This window comes from Pieris rapae, chromosome 16 (genome assembly GCF_905147795.1).
Source record: "Pieris rapae chromosome 16, ilPieRapa1.1, whole genome shotgun sequence".
NCBI lineage: Eukaryota > Metazoa > Arthropoda > Insecta > Lepidoptera > Pieridae > Pieris > Pieris rapae.
The window spans coordinates 9922115-9944845 of record NC_059524.1 but is presented as its reverse complement, the minus strand read 5'-3'; the positions used below and the strand labels follow the sequence as shown (position 1 = coordinate 9944845).

Here is a 22731-nt window from a genome sequence, read left to right as displayed (position 1 = left end):
ATAATAAATAATATTTCTATTATTCAGAAGTCCAAGGATTTTCTAAATGGGCCGAAATATCTACAATCGGTATTGTACCATCTTCTTCTTCAAAACTACCGTCCACTTCATCGTCATCTAACCATTCTGCATCTTCCGTACCATCGTTTTCATCTCCTAATATGCATAACAGCTCTCGAGCTTGCCGAGCTGCGATACGAGTTGGTTGTACGCGCCGAACTACTTCAACCTTTCTTTTTTGTTTTGGATTTTTTATCCGGATAACACTTTTTATAAGTGTTAAATAATTTTTAATACAGTTGCTCAAAAAGTCGCATATTGCAGGGAGGTATAGTGTTCGGAAAGTGGGCTATTACACACTCGTGCTTTTTCTTTGCCATTCCCGCACTCGTGCGTTTTCTTTGCCAACTGTCAAAACAATGTGTATTAAAAAAAACCAACCACGAAGGTTTTATTAAAAAGATTCATAGAAGTTTTTATGATATATGATTTCTAAATATTATCATAATTGGATTCAATAAGTTCGGTTAGGTTTCTTTTCATTTCATATCAATTAAAAAAATATTAAAAAGAATTTTATAATATATATGCAAATACGTATTTTTAATAAGTTTACTAATAATTGGATTCAATAAGTTAGGTTAGGTTTATTTTATTTCATATCAATAAAAAAAATATTAAAAAGAAAAAACTAACCATGAAGTTTTTACTAAAAAAAAATCACAGAAGTTTTTATGATTCATGCAAATATTTTCAAAAGAAGCTACTATTTGTTTCAATATCAGATTTAATGATTGGACTCAATGAGTTTGATTTGGTTTTCTTTCAATAAAAATAGTCTACTGAAGAATTGGCTGTATGGGCCAAGTTCCCTTTGCCTACCTAAGAATGGGTAAAGAAAAGAAAAAACAAGCTTTGCTCATATTCTTTGCGGTTGGCGCCATTTTCCAAATATATTCTTTCGAGTTGAGTTATTTGTTGCACAAAATGAGTAATTTCGACGATATTTTATTTACCAATACCACCCGAACGTAGTATAATTGCATAAAATGCTTCGGAGAACAATTTACCGGAAACATATAAGTCGCTACATATCTACGTGCAACGAATTTATTCCGTAGAGAGAATAGAAAAAAAGCAAATAGTTTAATTAAATTGCTTAATTTTTTCGCAACTGTATTAAAAATAGTCGTTCAGTACACGTGCGGACCCGTCATTGCAACTTGTCCCGACTGTCAACCCTCACCTTCGGCTGCGCCTCGGCTCGGGTAGACATTCGTTGGAACTCGTTGCAATGACAGGCTTTCCGCACTTGTAATGAAATATACTATTTTGATAGAGTTCACCTCTTATCGATGTCATTGTTTTCTTATATGTTTCTCAGCTATTAAAATCAGAAGTGACGAATTGCGGCAATAATAAAGAGTATAAAGTAATTAACTGAAGAGTATTATATTGAGAAGATGAAAAAAGCGTCTGTATTAGTTCACTGCTAAATGACGAATGAAGGAATAAAATAACAATAAATACATGAGAAATAGTATTTTCATTTGTTACTGAATCGAGAGCGCAGGGCACGTGGAAACGTTACTCTCTCAAGTATTGGAAAAACAAAGAAACCCGTTGAGACGGATCGCAACGCCGCTAGAGTCGCGCCACAGAGCTAGCGCTCATGTCAAAAAATAATAAACGGCGAACGTCACGCTGCCCTATACACACTCAGCCAGACCCCTCCCCCCCCCCCTTGTATGCGAACGTATTTTATGAACGGCCCCAAACATACATATTACAAATACAATAAGAAGGAAAAACATAGGTACTTAACAGAAACAAAAAAAATAAAAATAAACTGAACTGATATAGGATACATAAAAAAAAACAAAAAGTACAGTGCAGATGAATCATGATCATCTAATTCAAGTGATCAAGATTTAGTGTTGAACCAACAGCAATTGGTCTCACCCTTCCATACTTTTTGGTGAGGGCAATGGGGTTCGCGCCGAAAATAATAGGAACAGTTTCTGTATTGATTTATTTGATTAATTTTGATATCGAATTTAGTCGCCTGCATCACCCACAGAAAGCGGTGTTAAGTCTTTTAAATGATGGGGTGAGATTCCATACAATCCTGATGCCGAACCAGGTATAAAAGATAAAATTCCATGGTCGAGAAAATATGAGTTTACTGGAGCTGAAGGATGTTTTGACCGTAAGGCCTGAATGGTGTCAGGGGTATTTGGTGATAGTACGTCGTTGGAGAACAAAAGCCGAGCGGCACCTTTATTCTTAATCTTTTGTGTCAAGGATAAATTCGGTTCATCAGTTTTTATTTTATGAAGTGTGCTGTATAAAAATAAAAATAGGTTCTGCCAGTCTTTAATACATTTGCTCATGTAATATTTCAGGATTAAATTTGTTAAATGTGTAGCAACGGTTATTCGCTCCTAACGCTCCTCGAGGGATTCTTTTAACTATTGGAAAATTATAAACGAGGAACCCAGCTCCGGAAATGATATTAAATATAAGATGAACATAAGCGGCAAAGGAATTAGTTCCTACCTCGAAGTAGCCTCTGCATTTGAAGAGTTTTGACCCCGGTAGTGGCTCACCTAAGACCTATCCTAGAGAACTCTGCCATTATTAATAATAAGGAAGTTTTGAAAGCCGAGTACAATACTGCTCCTCTCTGCTGGAAGTTAGATCGAGTGCAGTAGCTGATAAATGGTTTAGATGGGTTGGCCAGAGTAACAGAGGTTAAAACAAGCACCGACTGCATAGCACGTTCGTTGGTCCAGCTGTGCAACTTGCCGGTACAAGAAGAATAAGTGAAGAATGGAGAAGAAGTTTCAAAGGCCGGGAGTAGGTATGTTGCAAGATTTATATCAGGCGCAACTTTAAATTATTATTGTAAGCTGGGGCTGAAGTTGCGCCATCACTTTTAATTGTACTTGACCAGTAAAAGGTCATTTAAAGAAATAATACAAATTTTACAAGAAATCTAAAGAGTTTCATTTACCAGCTCAGCCATTCCCTTAAGAGTGAACTTAAGGTAAAGCTAAATTTAATTTAAACACTGAACATCTAAAAAGTAAACAGTAAATCTGTTCAAATTTGAACAAAAGTGAACTAAGCTATAATTTATATTTACGTGCCTTAATCGTAAAAGTATTCCTTAAATCGTTCCGAACGTAAACGCCAATGTGTGGTGTTGCCGTCTGACCCTCGTATGGCATCAAAGAACTTACAATACTTTTAAATTTATTGTGTGTATGGAAAAAACGGTTTCTTAATAATATTCATTTAATTTCTCATTTTCCTTGTTCTTTTACGTTAAATAAAAAGAAAATGCCATAACGTATAAAACAATTTGTATGTCTCAAACAATTGTAATGATTCCATTATAACGTCTATCTTAGTTTCAAATACATGATATAAACAAGCAGTGATCTACACCTACCTTTTTTTAAAACAGGGGGCAAACGGGCAGGAGGCTCACCTGATGTTAAGTGATACCACCGCCCATGGACACATATTAATCGAATCATATTTTTTTTTATAGAACCGGGGGCAAACGGGCAGGAGGCTCACCTGATGTTAAGTGATACCACCGCCCATGGACACATATTAATCGAATCATATATTTTTTTTATAGAACCGGGGGCAAACGGGCAGGAGGCTCACCTGATGTTAAGTGATACCGCCGCCCATGGACACTCTCAATGCAAGAGGGCTCGCGAATGCGTTGCCGACCTTTTAAGAATTGGTACGCTCTTTACTTGAAGGACCCTAAGTAGAATTGGTTCGGAAATACTTCAGTCGGCAGCTGGTTCCACAACGTAGTGGTGTGCGGCAAAAACTGCCTAGAAAAACGCGCAGTTGTGGAACGGTGGACGTCGAGGTGATACGAATGGAATTTCGTATTCTGCCTCGACGTCCGATGATGAAACTCAGCTGCAGGTATTAATCCAAACAACTCCTCTGAACACTCTCCATGGTAAATGCATTTGTCTTAAATCTTACATTTAAGACAAATAGCACCTATAATTAATGCTTTTTGGTGTTTTAAACTATGCAATATAGGGATAACAAGTAAATAAAACGTATAAAAATTTTTGCGATGCATTTAATAACAAATTATTATCGACAATGCTTAGGGTGATTTAGTATTATCCTTTATCCAGGAAATGTACTTGTACGTGTTAGTGTATACATCAGGCAAGTTACGAGCGCAGGGCCAGTTGAAGGACACGATGCCGGTTGAGGTGCCGTTGCACACTAAGCTACCGCCTGAATCACCCTGAAAATATCCGATTACAAACAATGTATGTGCAATGTAATGCACGCGGTTTATTTTAATAATCAGTCGTTTTTGTTTGATAATTTATAAAAATTTTACTGTCCGTTTCGAAACTCAAAAATTCTTTAATATATCTGCACCTCAGTGCTAACTATTCGTATATCATGGAAACAGATTAATTGCAAAATTTTTCAGCTATAGATGTTCCAAATTTGTGCCATAAAATTGTCTTAAAATCGTGATGCATGCTTTAATTTATATACTTACTTGGCATGTTCCTTCCTCGCTTTTGTTAAGGGTACACATCTGGCTGGGCTTTATAACGGACGAGGAGCGTCCATTAGTTAACTTTTTACTGCACTGGACGCTATTTAAAGTTTTTACATACAGATACTGCAATTTGTCAGGTGAGGGCATCCTGTCGCCCTGAAAGTATACAAATGGCCTATGAAATGAATTGACTAAAAACATAAATTCCTCGGAAAAATCTAATATCCAATTCTACAAATATTATGTATAATAAATTTCCAAGAGTTATTTACTCACAAGTTTGCCCCAGCCGCTCAGGATACACGACAATCCAGACGTGACATCCTTTTCCGGTAGTGGTAATGCCTTAACGTATTCATTGAATTTGATGGCCTCTTTCGTACTTATAACAGCAATATCGTTGCCGAATCTATTTGGCTTGTTATATTCTTTGTGAGCATTGACTTTGCTTATTGCATACTTTGTACCACCTTTCGTTCTCGATAAGGTACCAACTACAGCGGTAAATTCTGATGGTTTGCGACTGAAAAAAAAAATGAAACTTTATTAAATATAATTTCAAACGGTCAGACAAAAAACGGCCAGTCCTTCCTTTTATTATTATACCTTAAGACACAATGGGCAGCCGTCAGTATCCATCTGTCGGAGATGATAGCACCACCGCAGAAAGTCCAGCCATCTGTTTCTTTTAGAGCGACTTGGTGCGGCACCAGGCCTTCGGGTGCGTCGCTGCCACCCACCACTCGGGTGTCGGGCTCTTGCCCTCCAGACTCGACACGTTCAGCATCACCTACAGTAATCGTAATTTATTAGTAAATGTGTATTTACTAATTTATAGTATATTATAATTAATAAATAAAAAACTTACCCTGCACGCTCCATGTTACTAACAGTAGAATAAAGGATATCTTTGAGACGTCCATCATCGTTTACAGTTCTGATGAAGATGTACATTTTCATGCAATGCTTTTCTTTTTATATACGAAATTTTATCTTTTTTTACAAATAAGTTATTAAAAATTCATGTATTTTAATGACAAATACAAAAAAGCTACAAATAATTGATCAATGGGAGACCTAATTATTATCAGTATTGCGTGATTATATATTTACTTGTTACCGTTTATTGGAGTGCCAACTTATCGCTTGATGCGTGGAATCGGAAATCAAGAAATTGAGTCGCTTTCTCTAGTCTAAGACAGTTATTTCATAATTTCCTGAAGTGTCATTAAAAATAGATTTAATCGTTGTTGCTTCCCAGTGCAATGCAGCCATGTTGATTAGTATCGACGTATTGTATCGAAAGGGTTTGACATAATATAGTCGAACTAATGGAGAATAGCGGCTTGTGAGGCTATTGGGACGACTGTGCAGCATGTGGTCCCGGTGGACGATAAGAGTGTCAGGGCCCCATTAATTACTAGCGATAATTAACCAATTTTGTGATTTATTTATCTCTGGCACTGCAACCCCTACCGTGAACCCAGGCAGCATGGAACTACGATAAACGCGCTCGATTCTCTCACTTGCAAGGTGAGATTTCCCTTGCCACTTATCGATGACAGGCTTGGTAGCTATCAAATCTTTACCAGTCGTGATATTATGGCGACTGGATTTCACCAGGTGCCGATGAGTGACGATGACTCAATTAGCAAGACTGCGTTCGTAAAACCCGAAGGACATTATGATTATTTGAACCCTACGGGTTGGCCAACGCACCAATTGTTTTTTTTTGTGTTTTTTATAGAACAGGGGACAAACGTGCAGGAGGCATGTTTACCAGAGAATCATCTCCAAAACATTCAAAAATATTCATAGATGCTGGCAAAGTCGTTACGTATATACATGACGTTTTATTATCGTTGAATTCAGTAGAGGAAGGCCTTGACACCTTAAAAGAAGTTTTAAAGACATTAAAGACAGCAGGATTTTCTATTAATTAAAGAAAAAAATACTTTTTACAATCAGAAATTGAATACTTGGGGCGATTGATTGATCATGGTCTGATTAGGCCGAGTCCGGGGAAGGTCGAAGCACTTATTAGGTAGGTCTCCGAAATCCATAAATATCAAGAGGTTCGCCAGTTCTTCTTATTACATAAAATCAAATGGTTTGCCTCAATACAACCACGGTAATATTATGTATACAGTATTGTAACTTCATACAAACAGACGACGCGCGAGCTATACCTACTCGCTCGGATCTCGGCATGCGCTCAGCATGCTACAGTCGCGGACGTGCCGCAGTGAAATATTCCGAACTTCATTTAAAACTAAACATATAAATTGTAAAGTAGCTTCAGGTATCTATAACCAAGTAAAAGATATTCCTTTAATAACATAATATACATATACAACATAATAATAATAGGTAATTATGTCGGTATATTATTTGTTATAATCAAACATAGATAAAAATAAACATAATTTTTTAATTAAATCTACCATTAAAAAAATCTTGTATTTTTATATAAGTCTAACTCATTTAAGACATTTTCTATCTGTTGGGGATTCAAACTTTTATCCATATTGCGCAACTAACCTTAAAAGAGGCAAATAAATAAGAAAATGAAACTACAAATAAACTAACGTAATTACATTCGTGGGGGACTAGGCCCATCGACTCATACCTCTTAAACTAAGAACAGTAGCCAGGTGCGCATCAACTCCCCGCGAGACCTTGGGCGGCACTGAGAATACCCGAAAACTCAAGCGCATCGGGTTTAAAGTACTTAAAATATTTGCTACAATCGGTGCGGTGGGGGACCTAGGTCCCCCGCGTGTGGTGTTAAGGGTTAAAAATACGTAATTTCCATAAAAACTTCCATCGCAATTTCAACTCCATTGGGGCATTAAAGATTCCTATGTCATTTCTCAGCCTTTCGGCTATCTCGGTACCAAATGCTAACAGAGTAACTTTAATTTTTATAATATTATTATTATAACTATCTATATTTTAGGGTCTGATTTATAATAAATTCTAAACAATTAATTCTATAGTTAAATAGCAACCATTGAAATATCCCAAACTATTTGGTAAGTATTGTTGGCTAGTTTTGTATTCCATAAATAATATAATAGCAATACCTCAAGATACATAAAGAGAAGATAAAGGTGCATCTGCATCTGTGTGAAGTGAAGTGTGGCTAATGTACGCTGATAACGAAACGACTGCGATGGTGTATTTACGATTATGATGAAGGAATCGTAAATTTATTTATTAAGTCTAAAACATCATACATTTTATGAAATCTACTGATAATTTTATAAAATCTTCTATCTAATATGTACGACAATATGTATAAACATAGGAATTAAAAAAATACAATTAAAAACATATACAAGATAAGACAACCGCAATAAAATAAAATTACAAAGAATGTTTGCAGAATGCAGAAAAAAAGCAAAACAGCGAATTAGGTTCGAGAAAAGCACCCAACAATGCTTTCTCTAAAACCGATCAGCCCACTACCGAATATATCCAGCTCCGGATAAGCTGTGTTCAATCCGTTAAAGTCGCGAAGAATTCGAACGAGATGTGCCTGAACTCCTAGGTTGGTTTTGGCAGAAGGAACTTGAAAAATATTGATGATTTTAGACCTAGGGAATGAGTATGGGACTACAATTTTAATACCCTGTAAGAGGTGGACACTCTCAATGCCAGAGGGCTCACGAGTGCGTTGCCGGCCTTTAAGAATTTGTACGCTCTTTTATTGAAGAACCGTAATCAATTCGTGATTCGGAAATACTTCAGTGGGCAGCTGGTTCCACAAAGTGGTGGTGCGCGGCAAAAAGTGCCTAGAAAAACGCGCAGTTGTGGAACGGTGGACGTCGAGGTGATACGGATGGAATTTCGTATTCTGCCTCGACGTCCGATGATGAAACTCAGCTGCAGGTATTAGTCCGAACAACTCCTCTTAACACTCTCCATGGTAAATGCGGTAGAAGATGCAGAGAGACCCCACATTTCCACGTAACGCCAAAGGATGAAGCCGCTCGGAGAGAGTTTGGACGTCAACGATTCGAACCGCACTTCGTTGAATACGGTCAAGTGGAAGGAGCTGATACTGGGGAGCGCTCGCCCTGTTTTATATACTACTGTAATGTACTATGTATTTTTTATTGAGAGGTGTGGTAGAATATAAAACTGACATTACAAAGACATTTATTATATAGACATTATTAAAATATATAATACAATCTCAATCTTGTTCATTGTTAAAGAATGGCTTTAAAAATGTTTACTAAATTTGAAATTTGTTCATAAAGTTTATACAAAATAAGTGCTTCTAGTAACAAATAACTAGATTAGTTTTTATTTTTGTTACATTACAACTTTATTTACAAGAGACAGCAAAAATAAACTTTAAGATATTGAGATAAGTAGTAATATAACTATGACTAGTTCAATTCTTACCAAATATATCTAATATATTTAAATCATCTTTCAGACAAAAGTAAAAGTATTTGCTCTAAAATTAGCGATACATTTAGATGCGTGTGCGATTTTAATAACACACACACATTTACTGTATACTTATACTTATACGTCTTTGTATATATCTTGTGAAATGAGGTTAATGTGCTTTATTTGAAATACAACCATGACATTGTTTCTTATTATATACTATATGAATTCAGGTAAAGCCTACGAAAATACAAGATCACTTAAACAAGTACGTATAGGTAGTAAAATACATAATAAAAAAGACACAAACAATTACAAAATAATCGTCTCGATATTGACGTATGAAATTAATTAATCAGTAAATTAAAGGTACTCCTTATGCTCGTTTGCCCTCCAGACTCCGTTGGATCTTCGGTCCTTGCAGCGGTGTTGTGTGTAGGGCTTCGCCCCGTAGTAACTATTGCGACGCGGGCGCTCCGAACGAGAACGCCTTTCGTGACTTTGGGATCGCACGCGAACTAATTGGGTACCTAGAGGTTAGGTTGAAAATATTGATAAGTGAAAATCGAGTAAAAGACTAAACTCGCACAATACCAGGTACTTGTTGTTTATTCCTAACGGAACAATGCTAATAGCTGAGATTATTGTCATCTTTTTTCTCTCAGCCCATTGAATTTCTATACGCAGTAAATTGAATGCTCTCGAACTCCAGCGGGGTACATGATCGGTCTTCAGCATCGAGCATTTCGAGTGGGCTACGATTTGAGTATTTGAATACAAAATTATAAAAGATTTGAAAAGGCTTTTTTTCCGTGGATGCTTGGCGGCCCATACAGCTTCTTGGATATAAAATGTCACCTCGGGCGTTGTGGGCTGTGTGATTAGCATGACATGTTACATCCATGCATCTATGTTGGCGCGTGACCTTTTTAAGTTTTCATGTTATTTTCGCATGTGTATGTCTTTTTTCTGAAAAGACATACACATGCGAAAAATATTGTACCTTCCGAAGTGTGATTCACCACTGTCTCATGGACACTGGAGGTGTCTCTATAACGGCTCTTCTTGCGCCGAACCTTGCGGCAGCAGAGAGTCTCCTTAAACGCAATCCGATATCTGAAGAGAGACGCACAATGAAATCTTAGTTGGTTATTAATGGGCATTTGAGAACCTGTTTAAACCTTTTTTCGAAGTGGATAAAAATATTATGTCGGCTTTACGAACGATACAGCGTAAAGCAAATGTGTAAGTGGTGAAATCTTTTTACCGAGTTCAAGAAACAATTAATAATTGAATTAGGCAGCCCATTGCAGTGACAAATTCACTTTTTGTTTAGTATAAATGAATCGGCTTCGAGACTTGTCAATTTCTTTTAAAGTAGCTTGTATTACAAGCGTTTTTGTCATCTTTAGAATGTCCTATCCAACAGCCTCTAAGACTGCATGACTTGAAAAATTATCATAATAAATGTTCCGACACCAAAAATAGATTACATACCTATGACTCATAATATTGTAGAGTATAGGGTTGACAGTAGCAGATATGTAGTAGAATACTCCAGCAGCCAGGAATAGATACTCGTTAACAGTGTGGTAGTGCTCCGCGCTGCTGCCGTAGATAAAGAACAGACGTTGGAAGTGGAATGGAGCCCAGCACACGAAGAAAGCTATCACTACAGCCGCTAAAATAGAATTTTTAATTTTTAAGAAAATTTCCTTTTTATGTTAGAATACACACCAAAATGAGGAAATAAGCTTACTCAGAGTAGTCCTTTGCATAAGCTATAATCATTTAAATTACTAATTAAAATAAGGAACGCGTCTACAAATGTCTGGTCAAACCAAAACATGTTTTAGCTTCCGATTGTGCGTAAGGTTAATTTTATTGCCCTTAACTTGTAGAAAGACAAAAATTTGTAAAAAAGACCACGTAGACTCTACGGTTTTATTTATTCTAAGATAAATAATATGTCCGTTATCTAAAATCATCTTCAAACGAATGTCATAAATATTGAACTTGCCAACAGGATAACTTTATTTTCTATTATTTAGACAAAAATAGAGATCCTTCATAATATGAGCTTTCGTAGTTGTATTTCAAACAAAGTAGAACGAAATTAGCATTTTAATTTATTTTATTGATTAAACATTTTTAGGTTTGCGAACGTAAAAATAATTAATACTTAGATGGAATCATAAAATCGATTAATCGGTTAATTGTTTCGGTACATTTCCACAAATGTGTAATTATTCATATGCAAATTTCACTTTATTGTTAGAAGATAAGAAAATAATTAATTTTTTGACGTTTTATAATCACCAAGCATTCGAATAATGTTCTTCCTAGACTGCGCCTGCCTCGCCTCGCCGTGAACACTTCCATTAACTCCATTTAAAGTACCCGGGCAGCCAGGATTGTGGCTGTGAGTGGACCTAGAAAATCACTGATAGTAGTTGTATCCATATATAATAGAGTACAGGCCATCCAATTCATGTAAATATTTGTAGTTTTTCCGTAAGAGTTTTGTACTGAGTTATATGAATATATTAAATAGTTCTCCTCTTCGTTACTTTAGTCAGGAGACCTTTAAGCTGTGTCAAAAGGTTTACTATAAAGTTAGTGATTATCTAGTTGATAAAAGGGCCTGGGACTAGTGCTGGGCAGGCTACTTCTAATTAATTTGCTATATTTGTTTTAAATAATATTGTAGAATTGTTTGATGATTTGCTTTTTTTAAAAAGTTTTATGCGCCGGCTTTTTCTCTCGGCCAACACCCTCTGACTTCTTTGCCGATGACAAAGGACAACAGGATCTAATTTAATGACGTGGAATAAGTTATACCATGATGATCCTATGTTCCAAAATAAACGTATTTTATTTATTTTTATTTTACCGTATACGTCTATTTAAACAAATTATGTCGTCAAAATATATTAAATTAAAATCTCCCAAAATGATTCAGGCAATATCAAATAGCTGACGTTTACTGAATTCGTTACAAGCCACACAATCAGGCTTAGTCGGCGAGTGTCTGCGATACAGAATTTGTAACTTTCCTATCCATGGGTACTATACTCGTTCAGTAATAAGAAAATAAAGCTTACTAGGACATCTTTCTATTGCATTGTAATAATACGAGACATCGAACAATCAAATACAATTATCATTTTTAGTTAGGATACATATTATTATTTCATTTAGCAAATACATTTACAATATCAGGTGAAGAATATAATATCTAGTTACAGTTGATCTTACTAATTGCAATTATTACAATTTGGTATTATTACTTAACTTGTTTTAGAAATAATGTAAACTTAAATACTTGATAATTTGAAACTGAAGTAAAAGTAAACTTACTAATTAGTCAATAATAATATATATTTTGACGTGATCAATCAAATTTTTAAAAGATCAAAGCTCCTAATTAATTAAGATATTTTTAAGCTTTTGATTGTATAATGTTACTTTATTTATCAGTTTTGCCATTATTATTTATTATAAATATTGTAAACATATTTTTACTAGTTGTGGCCTGCACCTTCTCTCGAGACAATTTGAGATTACTAGAGTACTAGATTATTAGATCGATATTGACGTTAAATTTTGCAACATGAAATAGTTATGAACGAACGATATGCGACCGAGCCCAAAGCGACATCAAAATCAAGTTCAAGTTTCAATAATAATAATAATGATGACTATGAGGTCTACAGAAAAAGGACAGAGGGCGAGCAAGAGCGTTTTATCTGGCACCTGTTTTAATTAACTTTGCTAGATATATTTCCATCGTATATCGATAGTCTACTTCACTACAACTTCACGATCGTAAGAATCTGCTAGATGCAATGTTTCTTTATTATTATGCAAAAAAAAGCAATATGCTTTCCAAAAATCTGACACATTTTAAATCTTCACTAACTCAGGTTTTAATAAACAGAATGGACTATAATGTGCAATCTACTGCAAGGTTATCATTTTTGTCACACACTTAGATTTCCATATTATATTTTGTAGTTTAATTAATTTTTATAGAAGAAATTGTATTTTTTTTTGGATTACTTATCTATGTAAATTTATTAATTACGTATAATATTATGTATTATCGAGGCATTGGTTCTTTTGTTTGTATAACTTGTTTCTTTTCTTTTCCTTCCCTTTTTTTTCTTATGCGGCCTTGTTAGTGTAGATATAAATCTCTATGACTAACTTACTTAATTGCTATAGAGAACCTATAGATCTAGCAATATTGGCAAATAAATTAAACTTTATTAACGTTTTAGATCCGATTTGACTTTGATGTTTATAAATCTGTCACGGGATACTACCCTTCTTGGAAAAGAAGGGTTTTGTGTGCTGTCCGTGATTGAACCCGACAAGGTCAGCTGGGTGTGGTTATAGGTTCAGGGTCAAATAGCCAATTAGTCCATAAATGGAAGGATCAAAATGAATTAGCTAATTGAACGGAAACAGCTCTCACCTATCCACTTGAGCAAACAAACGTATAGCGCCAGGCCGACCATCTTTACTCAATAATATGCCCAAAATCCCTACCAATAGTTAAGACAGAGAGACATAATGGGTTATTTTAGTTCAAATGTTTGTGTATAGCCACTATTTCAAATCAAATCAAATCAAATAGTAGTAGTAGGCAAATTTATGACTTTAATCTAATGTTAATTAGTTTTTTTTATTCATGGCAGTGCGGCGTAGATTATTTAACCGTGTAACTCAAAACAACTTATTTTAAGTATGGATTAATTATTAATTTATAAAAACAATTCTGCCTTAACAGGTGACCCTAAATTGATACGAGTGAACAATAATAATATACTTTACAGACGAAACTCACAAATACAAACATGAAATGACATAATAAAAAATACAGGAAATTTACTAACAAATAATATAACTTTTGCCAGCTCAGTTCACGGACAATGAAAAAGGTCCATTAACTTATGTATTTTGTTAAGTAAATTAATACACCGAATAATATGTGCCCTTTGCAGAAGGTTAGTCCTAGGTGTGGGCACATGAAGTACGAACTAAGTATGAACGTACAGAGGCATATTCAAAGGACACATCAAAATAACGCTGTAAATACTCCTTAGGTACCTCAAGAACTCCTTTAATGGTACTAAATTTTCTTTGTCATTAAAATAGCACGCATTACAACGAATTACATACCATTTATAGTTTCCACCAAAACAAATCTTGGCCATTAGATTACTAATGAAACCCAACAAGTGATCCGCGACAAAATAGATTTCCATTACACGTGACGTTGATGCGTGGATGCCTTTTAATGTAACGGCTCATTAAAAAGATTGAGCATTTAACGTTTTTGTAACCACTAAAAACTTTTTCAAATATACATTTTAATAAGAGTAGTGTTTGTTGGGTGGATAGTATTTGTTTGTTTGAGTTTGTCGATTAGGCTTAGACAGTATTACAGCGGTGTAGCACATTGCTACGGTATAGACAGATCCCGTAGCATGTAATGAATACTACAAATGTTTTGTAATGTAATTTAGATTGTATTTAAATTAAATATATAATTATCATAAATATGCGTATATTTGATAAATATGTTGCTTATTTTATAGCTAATGAAACATACAAGATAATAATGTATTTACTCAATGCTCGACCCTAACTGAACAAAAAATGTAAACTCCTCTAACTCTACTCGGTCCACAGGACCAAGGAAGGTTTGTGTATTTTTATTATACATATTAAACGAAAGACAACCTATGATTTAATTTAAAATTATATTAATTTTTTAGAATGATTTTACCTTTATAAACTTCGATATCGGTATAAACCGATCTTTATTAAAAAGAAAGAATCTGAATGAAAAACAAAATGAAAATAATCTGTGGCCATAATCTCGTGTAAATAAATCACTATAACACATGTGAAATGTGTTATAGTGATTTATTTGTAAAATGTACAAACCTTTTTACAAATAATTTCATATAGTAAGATGTAGGCATGGAATACATACCCCATGACATACCTAATGCGCAAGCCCATTCGCACGTACAGACAGAGAATGATGAGGCCTGGCAGGATAAAGAAGAAGAAGCTACTCAGCTCGCAAATGTACCAAGAAGGCAGCTCCAACATGGCGCAGAACGCAGACTCCAAAGATGCATTTCCAGACGCTATAAAGAAAATATAATAAGTCATTATATTTTCCACATTAGATTAAACAGGCGTAAAGTCTTTATCCTAATTATAAAATGTAATTGTTTCTCTATTTATTTGTAAATCGAAAATTACTTGCTCTAGGGAATTAAAAGATCAATCGCAAAATCTTGTGGGACTAAAAAATATAATCTCGTAAGATCTCGGTATTTTCCAGATCTCACATATACACACACGTAAATGACATTTAGCTACTCTCATAGTCTATTCGAATTCCTCTTGAGGAGTCATGTTGGTTTTTATAGTATCATATATATTCAAATGTAAAAGGCGTTTAAAAAGGTATCTGACGATATAATCGTTTGATTATATTATATTTTTCATTACTTCCGGTACGATGTATTTGCTAGTTAAATATTTCATCGCCTTACAACGGTCCCAAGTCATCTTTATAATTATAGGGATTCCCTAAATATATAAAAAAATGTGTGCGCATACTAGTGTACACAGGTATAAAGTGAAACTTCTTTATTCGACCTTATTTTTCGAAAAATGACCAATTTCTGTAAAGTTGCATACTGATATATTCATTGGTCATTTTTTGAAAAATAGTAATATGCAACTTTACAGAAATTGGTTAAATAAAGTTAAAATAGAGAATTTCTCAATTAAATATAATAACTAAATATAAATTCTGAAATATGTTATATATTTTTTGCAAATTAACAAATTTTAACAGAATCAGAATTAGAATTTCATTAATTGTAATAGTATTATTACTATATTTGTTATCGTTATTTTTGTTATTAATGGCTTCTAATCTCTTCGAATCAACCGTGGTAGTGACAAGAAAGAGATGGTGCGTAACGGAAAATATGACGCGTAACCGAAACATGTGACGAAATAGAGGCCATAAGGCTTGAACAGTGCTCAAATCGGTCAACTAGCCCTAGTTTAAATTAAATTGTTGGAAGAACTGTCGCTCATATGCATTTGAAAAAAATATATATTGTGTGTTGAAGCCTACTGTATCGATTGATAAAACCAAAAAAGATAAAAGCAATACCAATTTCCCAAAAAAAAATGTACCATCGAACCGTAGATTAGACATAAATTACAAATTCGCTCCAAAACGGTTTATGCGATTTATTTTAATATTACACGTATTATTAGATATAGCATATATTATTATTTTGATAAAAAAAAATTTGTATTAATTCGTTTCCTGGGCATGGAAAGTAATAAAAGGTAAATAAACTCAAGCGCAATGGGCTTCCCTCCGCAATTTCACACCCGCGAGCCCTGCATGCGGCTTGTCTTCAGTCCACCTCAACGCTTTGCGACGGGAGGACTACGCTTGTGTGTCGAAGCCAATAATAATTAAATATTTGCGTATTTTAGTTTTTACCCGCGGATTTTTTTAGAAATGCCAAAATATAAAAAGAAATATCAAGTGAGGCGAGGACATGAACTTCGGAAATTATTGTATGTTATAAGTATATGTATATAAGTACCTACCCAAACAAAACTCAAATTTAGAGTTGTCAAGTTTCAAGTGCAACTTGTACAACCAAGTAAAATAAGTTGCTGAACCTGATACCTGATGGAATCTGAAAGTGGGTACTGGATCTCGAGGATGGTAAGCAGTAGACATACCGTCATTGAGCTCGTTGTAATCAGCTCAGCGAGACGATACTAGAAATGTGACTAAATGAACCTGATGATGAACTCCGAAGGTGGGTACTGGATCTCGAGGATGGTAAGCAGTAGACATACCGTCATTGAGCTCGTTGTAATCCGCTTAGCGAAACGATACTAGAAATGTGACTATATGAACCTGATGATGGACTCCGAAGGTGGATACTGAGTCTCGAGGATGGTAAACAGTAGACATACCGTCATTGAGCTCGTTGTAATCAGCTCAGCGAGACGATACAAGAAATTTTACTATATGAACCTGATAATGGTCTCCGAAGGTGGGGACCGGATCTCGAGGATGGTAAGCAGTAGACATGGCGTCATTGAGCTCGTTGTAATCAGCTCAGCAAGACGATACTAGAAATGTGACTACATGAACCTGATGATGAACTCCGAAGGTGGGTACTGGATCTCGAGGATGGTAAGCAGTAGACATACCGTCATTGAGCTCGTTGTAATCAGCTCAGCAAGACGATACTAGAAATGTGACTATATGAACCTGATGATGAACTCCGAAGGTGGGTACTGGATCTCGAGGATGGTAAGCAGTAGACATACCGTCATTGAGCTCATTGTAATCAGCTTAGCGAAAAGATACTAGAAATGTGACTATATGAACCTGATGATGGACTCCGAAGGTGGATACTAAGTCTCGAGGATGGTAAACAGTAGACATACCGTCATTGAGCTCGTTGTAATCAGCTCAGCGAGACGATACAAGAAATTTTACTATATGAACCTGATAATGGTCTCCGAAGGTGGGGACCGGATCTCGAGGATGGTAAGCAGTAGACATGGCGTCATTGAGTTCGTTGTAATCAGCTCAGCAAGACGATACTAGAAATGTGACTATATGAACCTGATGATGAACTCCGAAGGTGGGTACTGGATCTCGAGGATGGTAAGCAGTAGACATACCGTCATTGAGCTCGTTGTAATCAGCTCAGCAAGACGATACTAGAAATGTGACTATATGAACCTGATGATGAACTCCGAAGGTGGGTACTGGATCTCGAGGATGGTAAGCAGTAGACATACCGTCATTGAGCTCGTTGTAATCAGCTTAGCGAAACGATACTAGAAATGTGACTATATGAACCTGATGATGGACTCCGAAGGTGGATACTGAGTCTCGAGGATGGTAAACAGTAGACATACCGTCATTGAGCTCGTTGTAATCAGCTCAGCGAGACGATACAAGAAATTTGACTATATGAACCTGATAATGGTCTCCGAAGGTGGGGACCGGATCTCGAGGATGGTAAGCAGTAGACATGCCGTCATTGAGCTCGTTGTAATCAGCTCAGCGAGACAATACTAGAAGTGAACCTGATAGTGGACTCCGAAGGTGGGTACTGGGTCTGATTGACTCTGATTTCATTTTCGGGCTTAGATATAACATGCTGCACTCGTAGGTTTCAGAACCAAGAAAAATATTTAAAATTTCAACTGGAAGACGAATCGTTGAAATTGATTATTTTTTCAATAAACTCAAAGAAATATAGTGGTATTATAGTAAATATTACCTAATATTTATTTAATATTAAATATTAAAAAGTTCATATAGTCACATTTCTAGTATCGTCTCGCTGAGCTGATTACAACGAGCTCAATGATGGTATGTCTACTGCTTACCATCCTCGAGATCCGGTACCCACCTTCGGAGTCCATTATCAGGTTCATATAACACATTTCTAGTATCGTCTCGCTAAGCTGATTACAACGAGCTCAATGATGGTATGTCTACTGCTTACCATCCTCGAGATCCAGTACCCACCTTCGGAGTCCATTATCAGGTTCATATAACACATTTCTAGTATCGTCTCGCTGAGCTGATTACAACGAGCTCAATGACGGTATGTCTACTGCTAACCATCCTCGAGATCCAGTACCCACCTTCGGAGTCCATTATCAGGTTCATATAGTCACATTTCTCGTATCGTCTCGCTGAGCTGATTACAACGAGCTCAATGACGGTATGTCTGCTGCTTACCATCCTCGAGATCCACTACTCACCTTCGGAGTCCATCATTAGGTTCATATAGTCACATTTCTAGTATCGTTTCGCTGAGCTGATTACAACGAGCTCAATGACGGTATGTCTACTGCTTACCATCCTCGAGACCCAGTACCCACATTCGGAGTCCATCATCAGGTTCATATAGTCACATTTCTAGTATCGTTTCACTGAGCTGATTACAACGAGCTCAATGACGGTATGTCTGCTGCTTACCATCCTCGAGATCCACTACTCACCTTCGGAGTCCATCATCAGGTTCATATAGTCACATTTCTAGTATCGTTTCGCTGAGCTGATTACAACGAGCTCAATGACGGTATGTCTACTGCTTACCATCCTCGAGATCCAGTACCAACCATCAGAGTCCATCGTCAGCTGATGATGATGACTCGGTTTCGGTATTTTAGCAATACTGACATTAAAAAGTTTTAACCTCAGAACGAATTAAACATGTAAAAAAATCATGTATGTACTAGTTAAATAATTGGCAGCCACCATTTTTTCTAGACCAATATTTATTTATAAATTTTTATATTTAGCTAATAATTGGTTTCGTATTCACGTAGTTTTGTTAGACTATTCACTATTTTGTTAGACTAGATGGCGTTAGTAAATTATTGTTTGTAGTAGAGGTCAAATCCTCAAAGTCATCGGCGTATGTTAGAGTCATAAAGCGAGTAGCTGAAAGCATCAGTGAAATGAAAAAAATATTATACGCCTTAAATGATAGTTGAATAAATCGATTAAATGACTTTATTTAAAGACAAAAATAATGGAAGTTTATCATTTAAATAACAAAGAGTTTTTATAATGTTCTACTTAATCTAGAAATGTTAATTGAACGGAAAATTTTCATCCATTCCATTATTATGTTTTTTGGTAAAATAGTTGAAATATTTGCTTGCACTGCTGCTTTGCACTATATAATTAATGAATACAAATGACAAGGATTTATTAAGAGTTGCGTTGTGGGCTTACTTAACAACAAAGAAATAATATATAATAAGGCTTAGATAAGTATTTCTTTATGAAACCCGATCTCGTGTCACTATTTACAATTGGTTTAACAAGTTTAAGCGTGGACGTAGCAATCTCAGTGATGATCCACATAAGGGACGTCCTTTAACAGCTAATACTGAAGATAGCATTAGTGCTGTGCGACGCACGACAGAGGAAGGCAAGGTATTAAGTAAGACATTGGCACGAGTCAAGTTCAAAAAATATTACTTGAACATTTAGGAGTCAGGACTTTTTACAAGATGGATTCCCCGTACTTCAACCGACGACCAGAAACACTGTAAGCTTTTATTACTGCCAATAAGCGTTTTTAACATATCTATGTTAAGCCTACACGATACCAGCCAATCAATCAATTTCCAACACATCGGTTGCTCTAAAATAAATAGACCTCTATCATAATGTAATAATTCGTAACTTCAAGAGAATTCTCAAACTGCTTACTACTTAGCGAGTGATATCCTATTGGCCCTAGGCCGTTAGTCCCACCGACCCAACGTCAACGCAGGTTCCAATGGTGAATTGGACTACGGAGTCCTATATATTTTACCCAACCTGTCTTTACCAAACGACAAAGACAAATATAATTTTATACAGACAGAGTGTTCATATTGCGTCGAGATCAACACGTTAATATAAGTACCTGGATGGCCGAGCTTTGCTCGGTATTTTTATTTTTTTATAAATTGTGTTTTTGGAAATTATATATAAGTACGAATTAAATACTAATAAAATGATGAAATATGAACAATATAGATTATATATGCTGGAATAGCTTTAGTGTTGTTGTGTCGTTAAAGCAATTTAAAAAAAATAGTATTATTATTCGCCGATAGATGTCAGGAAGATTCATTTTTCAGTTTTTTACTATTGCTGTCTTCCGCGCTGCACCCGTGGATGGCGCCGGGAGCCCCGTTACGCCCGTGGGCTTGCGGGGGGTATCAGTTTCGCGCCCCGCTCAAGGGCGGGGTGGTCGTTGTGGCGGGCCTGGAGCGGCCCTGGGTCTTTTAGTTGCTATGTAGCGTCTTGGCTGCAATGTTGTTGTGTGTCAGCGGGGGTGGAGAATGCGTAGGTACTTCTTTAGGTATCGGAGTCCTCCTCGCGCACTAGCTCGCGCGGGAAGGATCGGCGGTGGTCGGGAGGCCTGGTGTGGAGCGGGGCGAGATTCTGGAGGTGCTGGAAGCCGGAGGCGTCCGCACGCTCGAACATGCGTCTCGCCAGCGCGCTGATAAAGTCATCCAGGCTCTCCTGTTTGAGGTCTCGTTGAATGGTGGAATTCCTTACGTAGCGCGGCGCGTCGACTATACGCCGCAGTGTGGTACTCTGCACGGCCCGCAACCGACGTCGGTGCGTCTCGGCCGCAAGCGCATACCACGCGGGCGCCGCGTACGTAAGGTGCGGTCTGAGGTATTGCTTGTAGAGCGCCAGTTTGCGCTTTATAGGCAGCGACGACTGGAGCACAGGGCGTAGTTTCACGGCAACCGCCTTTGCGCGGCCCGTGGCTGCAGCGATGTGGTGGCGCATTGTGAGGCCTCGGTCCAATGTGACGCCTAGGTAGGTTGCTTTGGGGCGCCACTGGATCTCGACCCCTTGTAGCTGAAGCGGTGGCGGGAGATGTCGCCGGCCAAAGACTATGGCCTGGGTCTTGGCGGCATTTGCGGTCAGGCGCCGCTCAGCCAACCAGGCGGGAAGGGCATCCAGCGACCTCTGCAGCTTGACGCCTGCGTAGCGCGCGTTGAATGCCGTTGCGATGTAGGCGGTGTCGTCCGCAAACAATGACACCGCACACCCCGCAGCGACTGGAACATCATCGGTATAAATAGAGTACAGGCTCGGTGACAAGCAGCTGCCCTGCGGGACCCCCGCGGTGATCGGCCGGCAGCTCGACTTCACCCCCTCGACGGAGACGTGGAACCGCCGGTCGAGAAGGAAGGAGCGGATGATTGCCACCACGCGCCGCGGGATGTCGGAAGCGAGGAGCCTGTGCACAAGTCCCGCGTGCCAGACCCGGTCAAAGGCTTTCTCCATGTCGAGAAATACTGCAGCCGCCGCCTCTTTCTTATTAAGAGCGGCGGTGATGTCGTGCAGCACTCTCGACAGCTGGAGGGTGGTGGAATGTTCACTTCGGAATCCAAACTGTTCGGGCCTCGGAGTAAAGTGTCGCCTGATTGTCGGCAGCAACATGGCCTCGAACAGCTTGGATTGCGTGGCGAGTAGTGAGATAGGGCGATAACTCGCCGGGTCGAAGACGCTTTTGCCCTTCTTGGGCAACATGATAACTTTTGCCTCCTTCCAGGCTTCGGGGAAGTGTGCGGTCCGGAGGATCGCATTGAAGAGACGCATAAGCGTCACCACCGCACGGTGGGGCAGGTGACGCAGTGCTGCGTTTGTGATACCGTCTGGGCCGGGGGCCTTCCTGAGCTTGAGCCGCGCTGCTTGTTTCTTGACGGCGCTCGGCGAGAAGAACAGCACCTCTTCATCTGCCGGTGGAGGGGCGCCCAGCTGCTCGGCGACGGCGGTCTCGACCTCTAGCGCCCGGGCTGGGTCCTCCGCAGGGTTAGGGGAGAACTGGTGTTGAAGGTGGTCCGCGAACAGCTCGGCGCGGCCCTCGGCGTCGTAGCGCAGTGTGCCGTCCGGGTGTCGCAAGGGGCGGATGGGGTCGGCTGTGCCACTGAGGCGCCTGCAAAGGCGGTGCAGCCGTACCCAATCCGTGCTGGCCTCATCAAGGCCGCGGTCCCACGACTCGGAGGCGTGGTCGTTGAGTGCAGCCTTGACCCGATCGGCGAAGGCGTGCAGTTCTGCACGCATGCGCGGACAGCGGGTCTGTTGCCAGCGTCGACGTAGGGCGCGTTTGCGGCGGATGAGCGCCAGC

General features: G+C 38.0%; 2 protein-coding genes across 3 annotated transcripts in view; both read right to left on the bottom strand.

The window, feature by feature from the left end:
• Positions 1 to 4120: 4120 nt before the first annotated feature.
• Positions 4121 to 5507, bottom strand: LOC110998632 (chymotrypsin-1). Its single transcript, XM_022267363.2, has 5 exons — positions 5436 to 5507; positions 5174 to 5357; positions 4844 to 5090; positions 4565 to 4723; positions 4121 to 4297 (listed from the first exon to the last, which is right to left on the bottom strand). Exons 1-5 carry the CDS (start codon positions 5491 to 5493, stop codon positions 4151 to 4153), a joined length of 795 nt encoding a protein of 264 aa, XP_022123055.2. The 5' UTR covers positions 5494 to 5507; the 3' UTR covers positions 4121 to 4150.
• A 3269-nt stretch (positions 5508 to 8776) lies between these two features.
• LOC111001604 (neuropeptides capa receptor-like) overlaps positions 8777 to 22731 on the bottom strand; it is a 29855-nt gene continuing 15900 nt past the window's right edge. The window contains exons 4-8 of one of the 2 annotated variants that reach the window (XM_045631795.1): positions 14982 to 15141; positions 11294 to 11406; positions 10472 to 10655; positions 9978 to 10090; positions 8777 to 9504 (exon numbers count right to left, since the gene is read on the bottom strand). In XM_045631795.1, coding sequence (XP_045487751.1) covers positions 9338 to 9504; positions 9978 to 10090; positions 10472 to 10655; positions 11294 to 11406; positions 14982 to 15141 — 737 coding nt within the window. In that variant the 3' untranslated portion in view covers positions 8777 to 9337. The remainder of the gene's footprint in view (positions 9505 to 9977; positions 10091 to 10471; positions 10656 to 11293; positions 11407 to 14981; positions 15142 to 22731) is intronic. The other variant, XM_045631796.1, reaches the window with a different exon arrangement.

What these genes read in the sequence shown, in the direction of transcription:
- LOC110998632 (XM_022267363.2), bottom strand. Translation starts at nt 5,493, where the DNA reads ATGATGGACGTCTCAAAGATATCCTTTATTCTACTGTTAGTAACATGG. An exon ending in AGTAACATGGAGCGTGCAGG is followed by an intron (nt 5,358 to 5,435) that starts GTAAGTTTTTTA and finishes CGATTACTGTAG; the next exon opens with GTGATGCTGAACGTGTCGAG. An exon ending in GCGAGGAAGGAACATGCCAA is followed by an intron (nt 4,298 to 4,564) that starts GTAAGTATATAA and finishes GGATATTTTCAG; the next exon opens with GGTGATTCAGGCGGTAGCTT.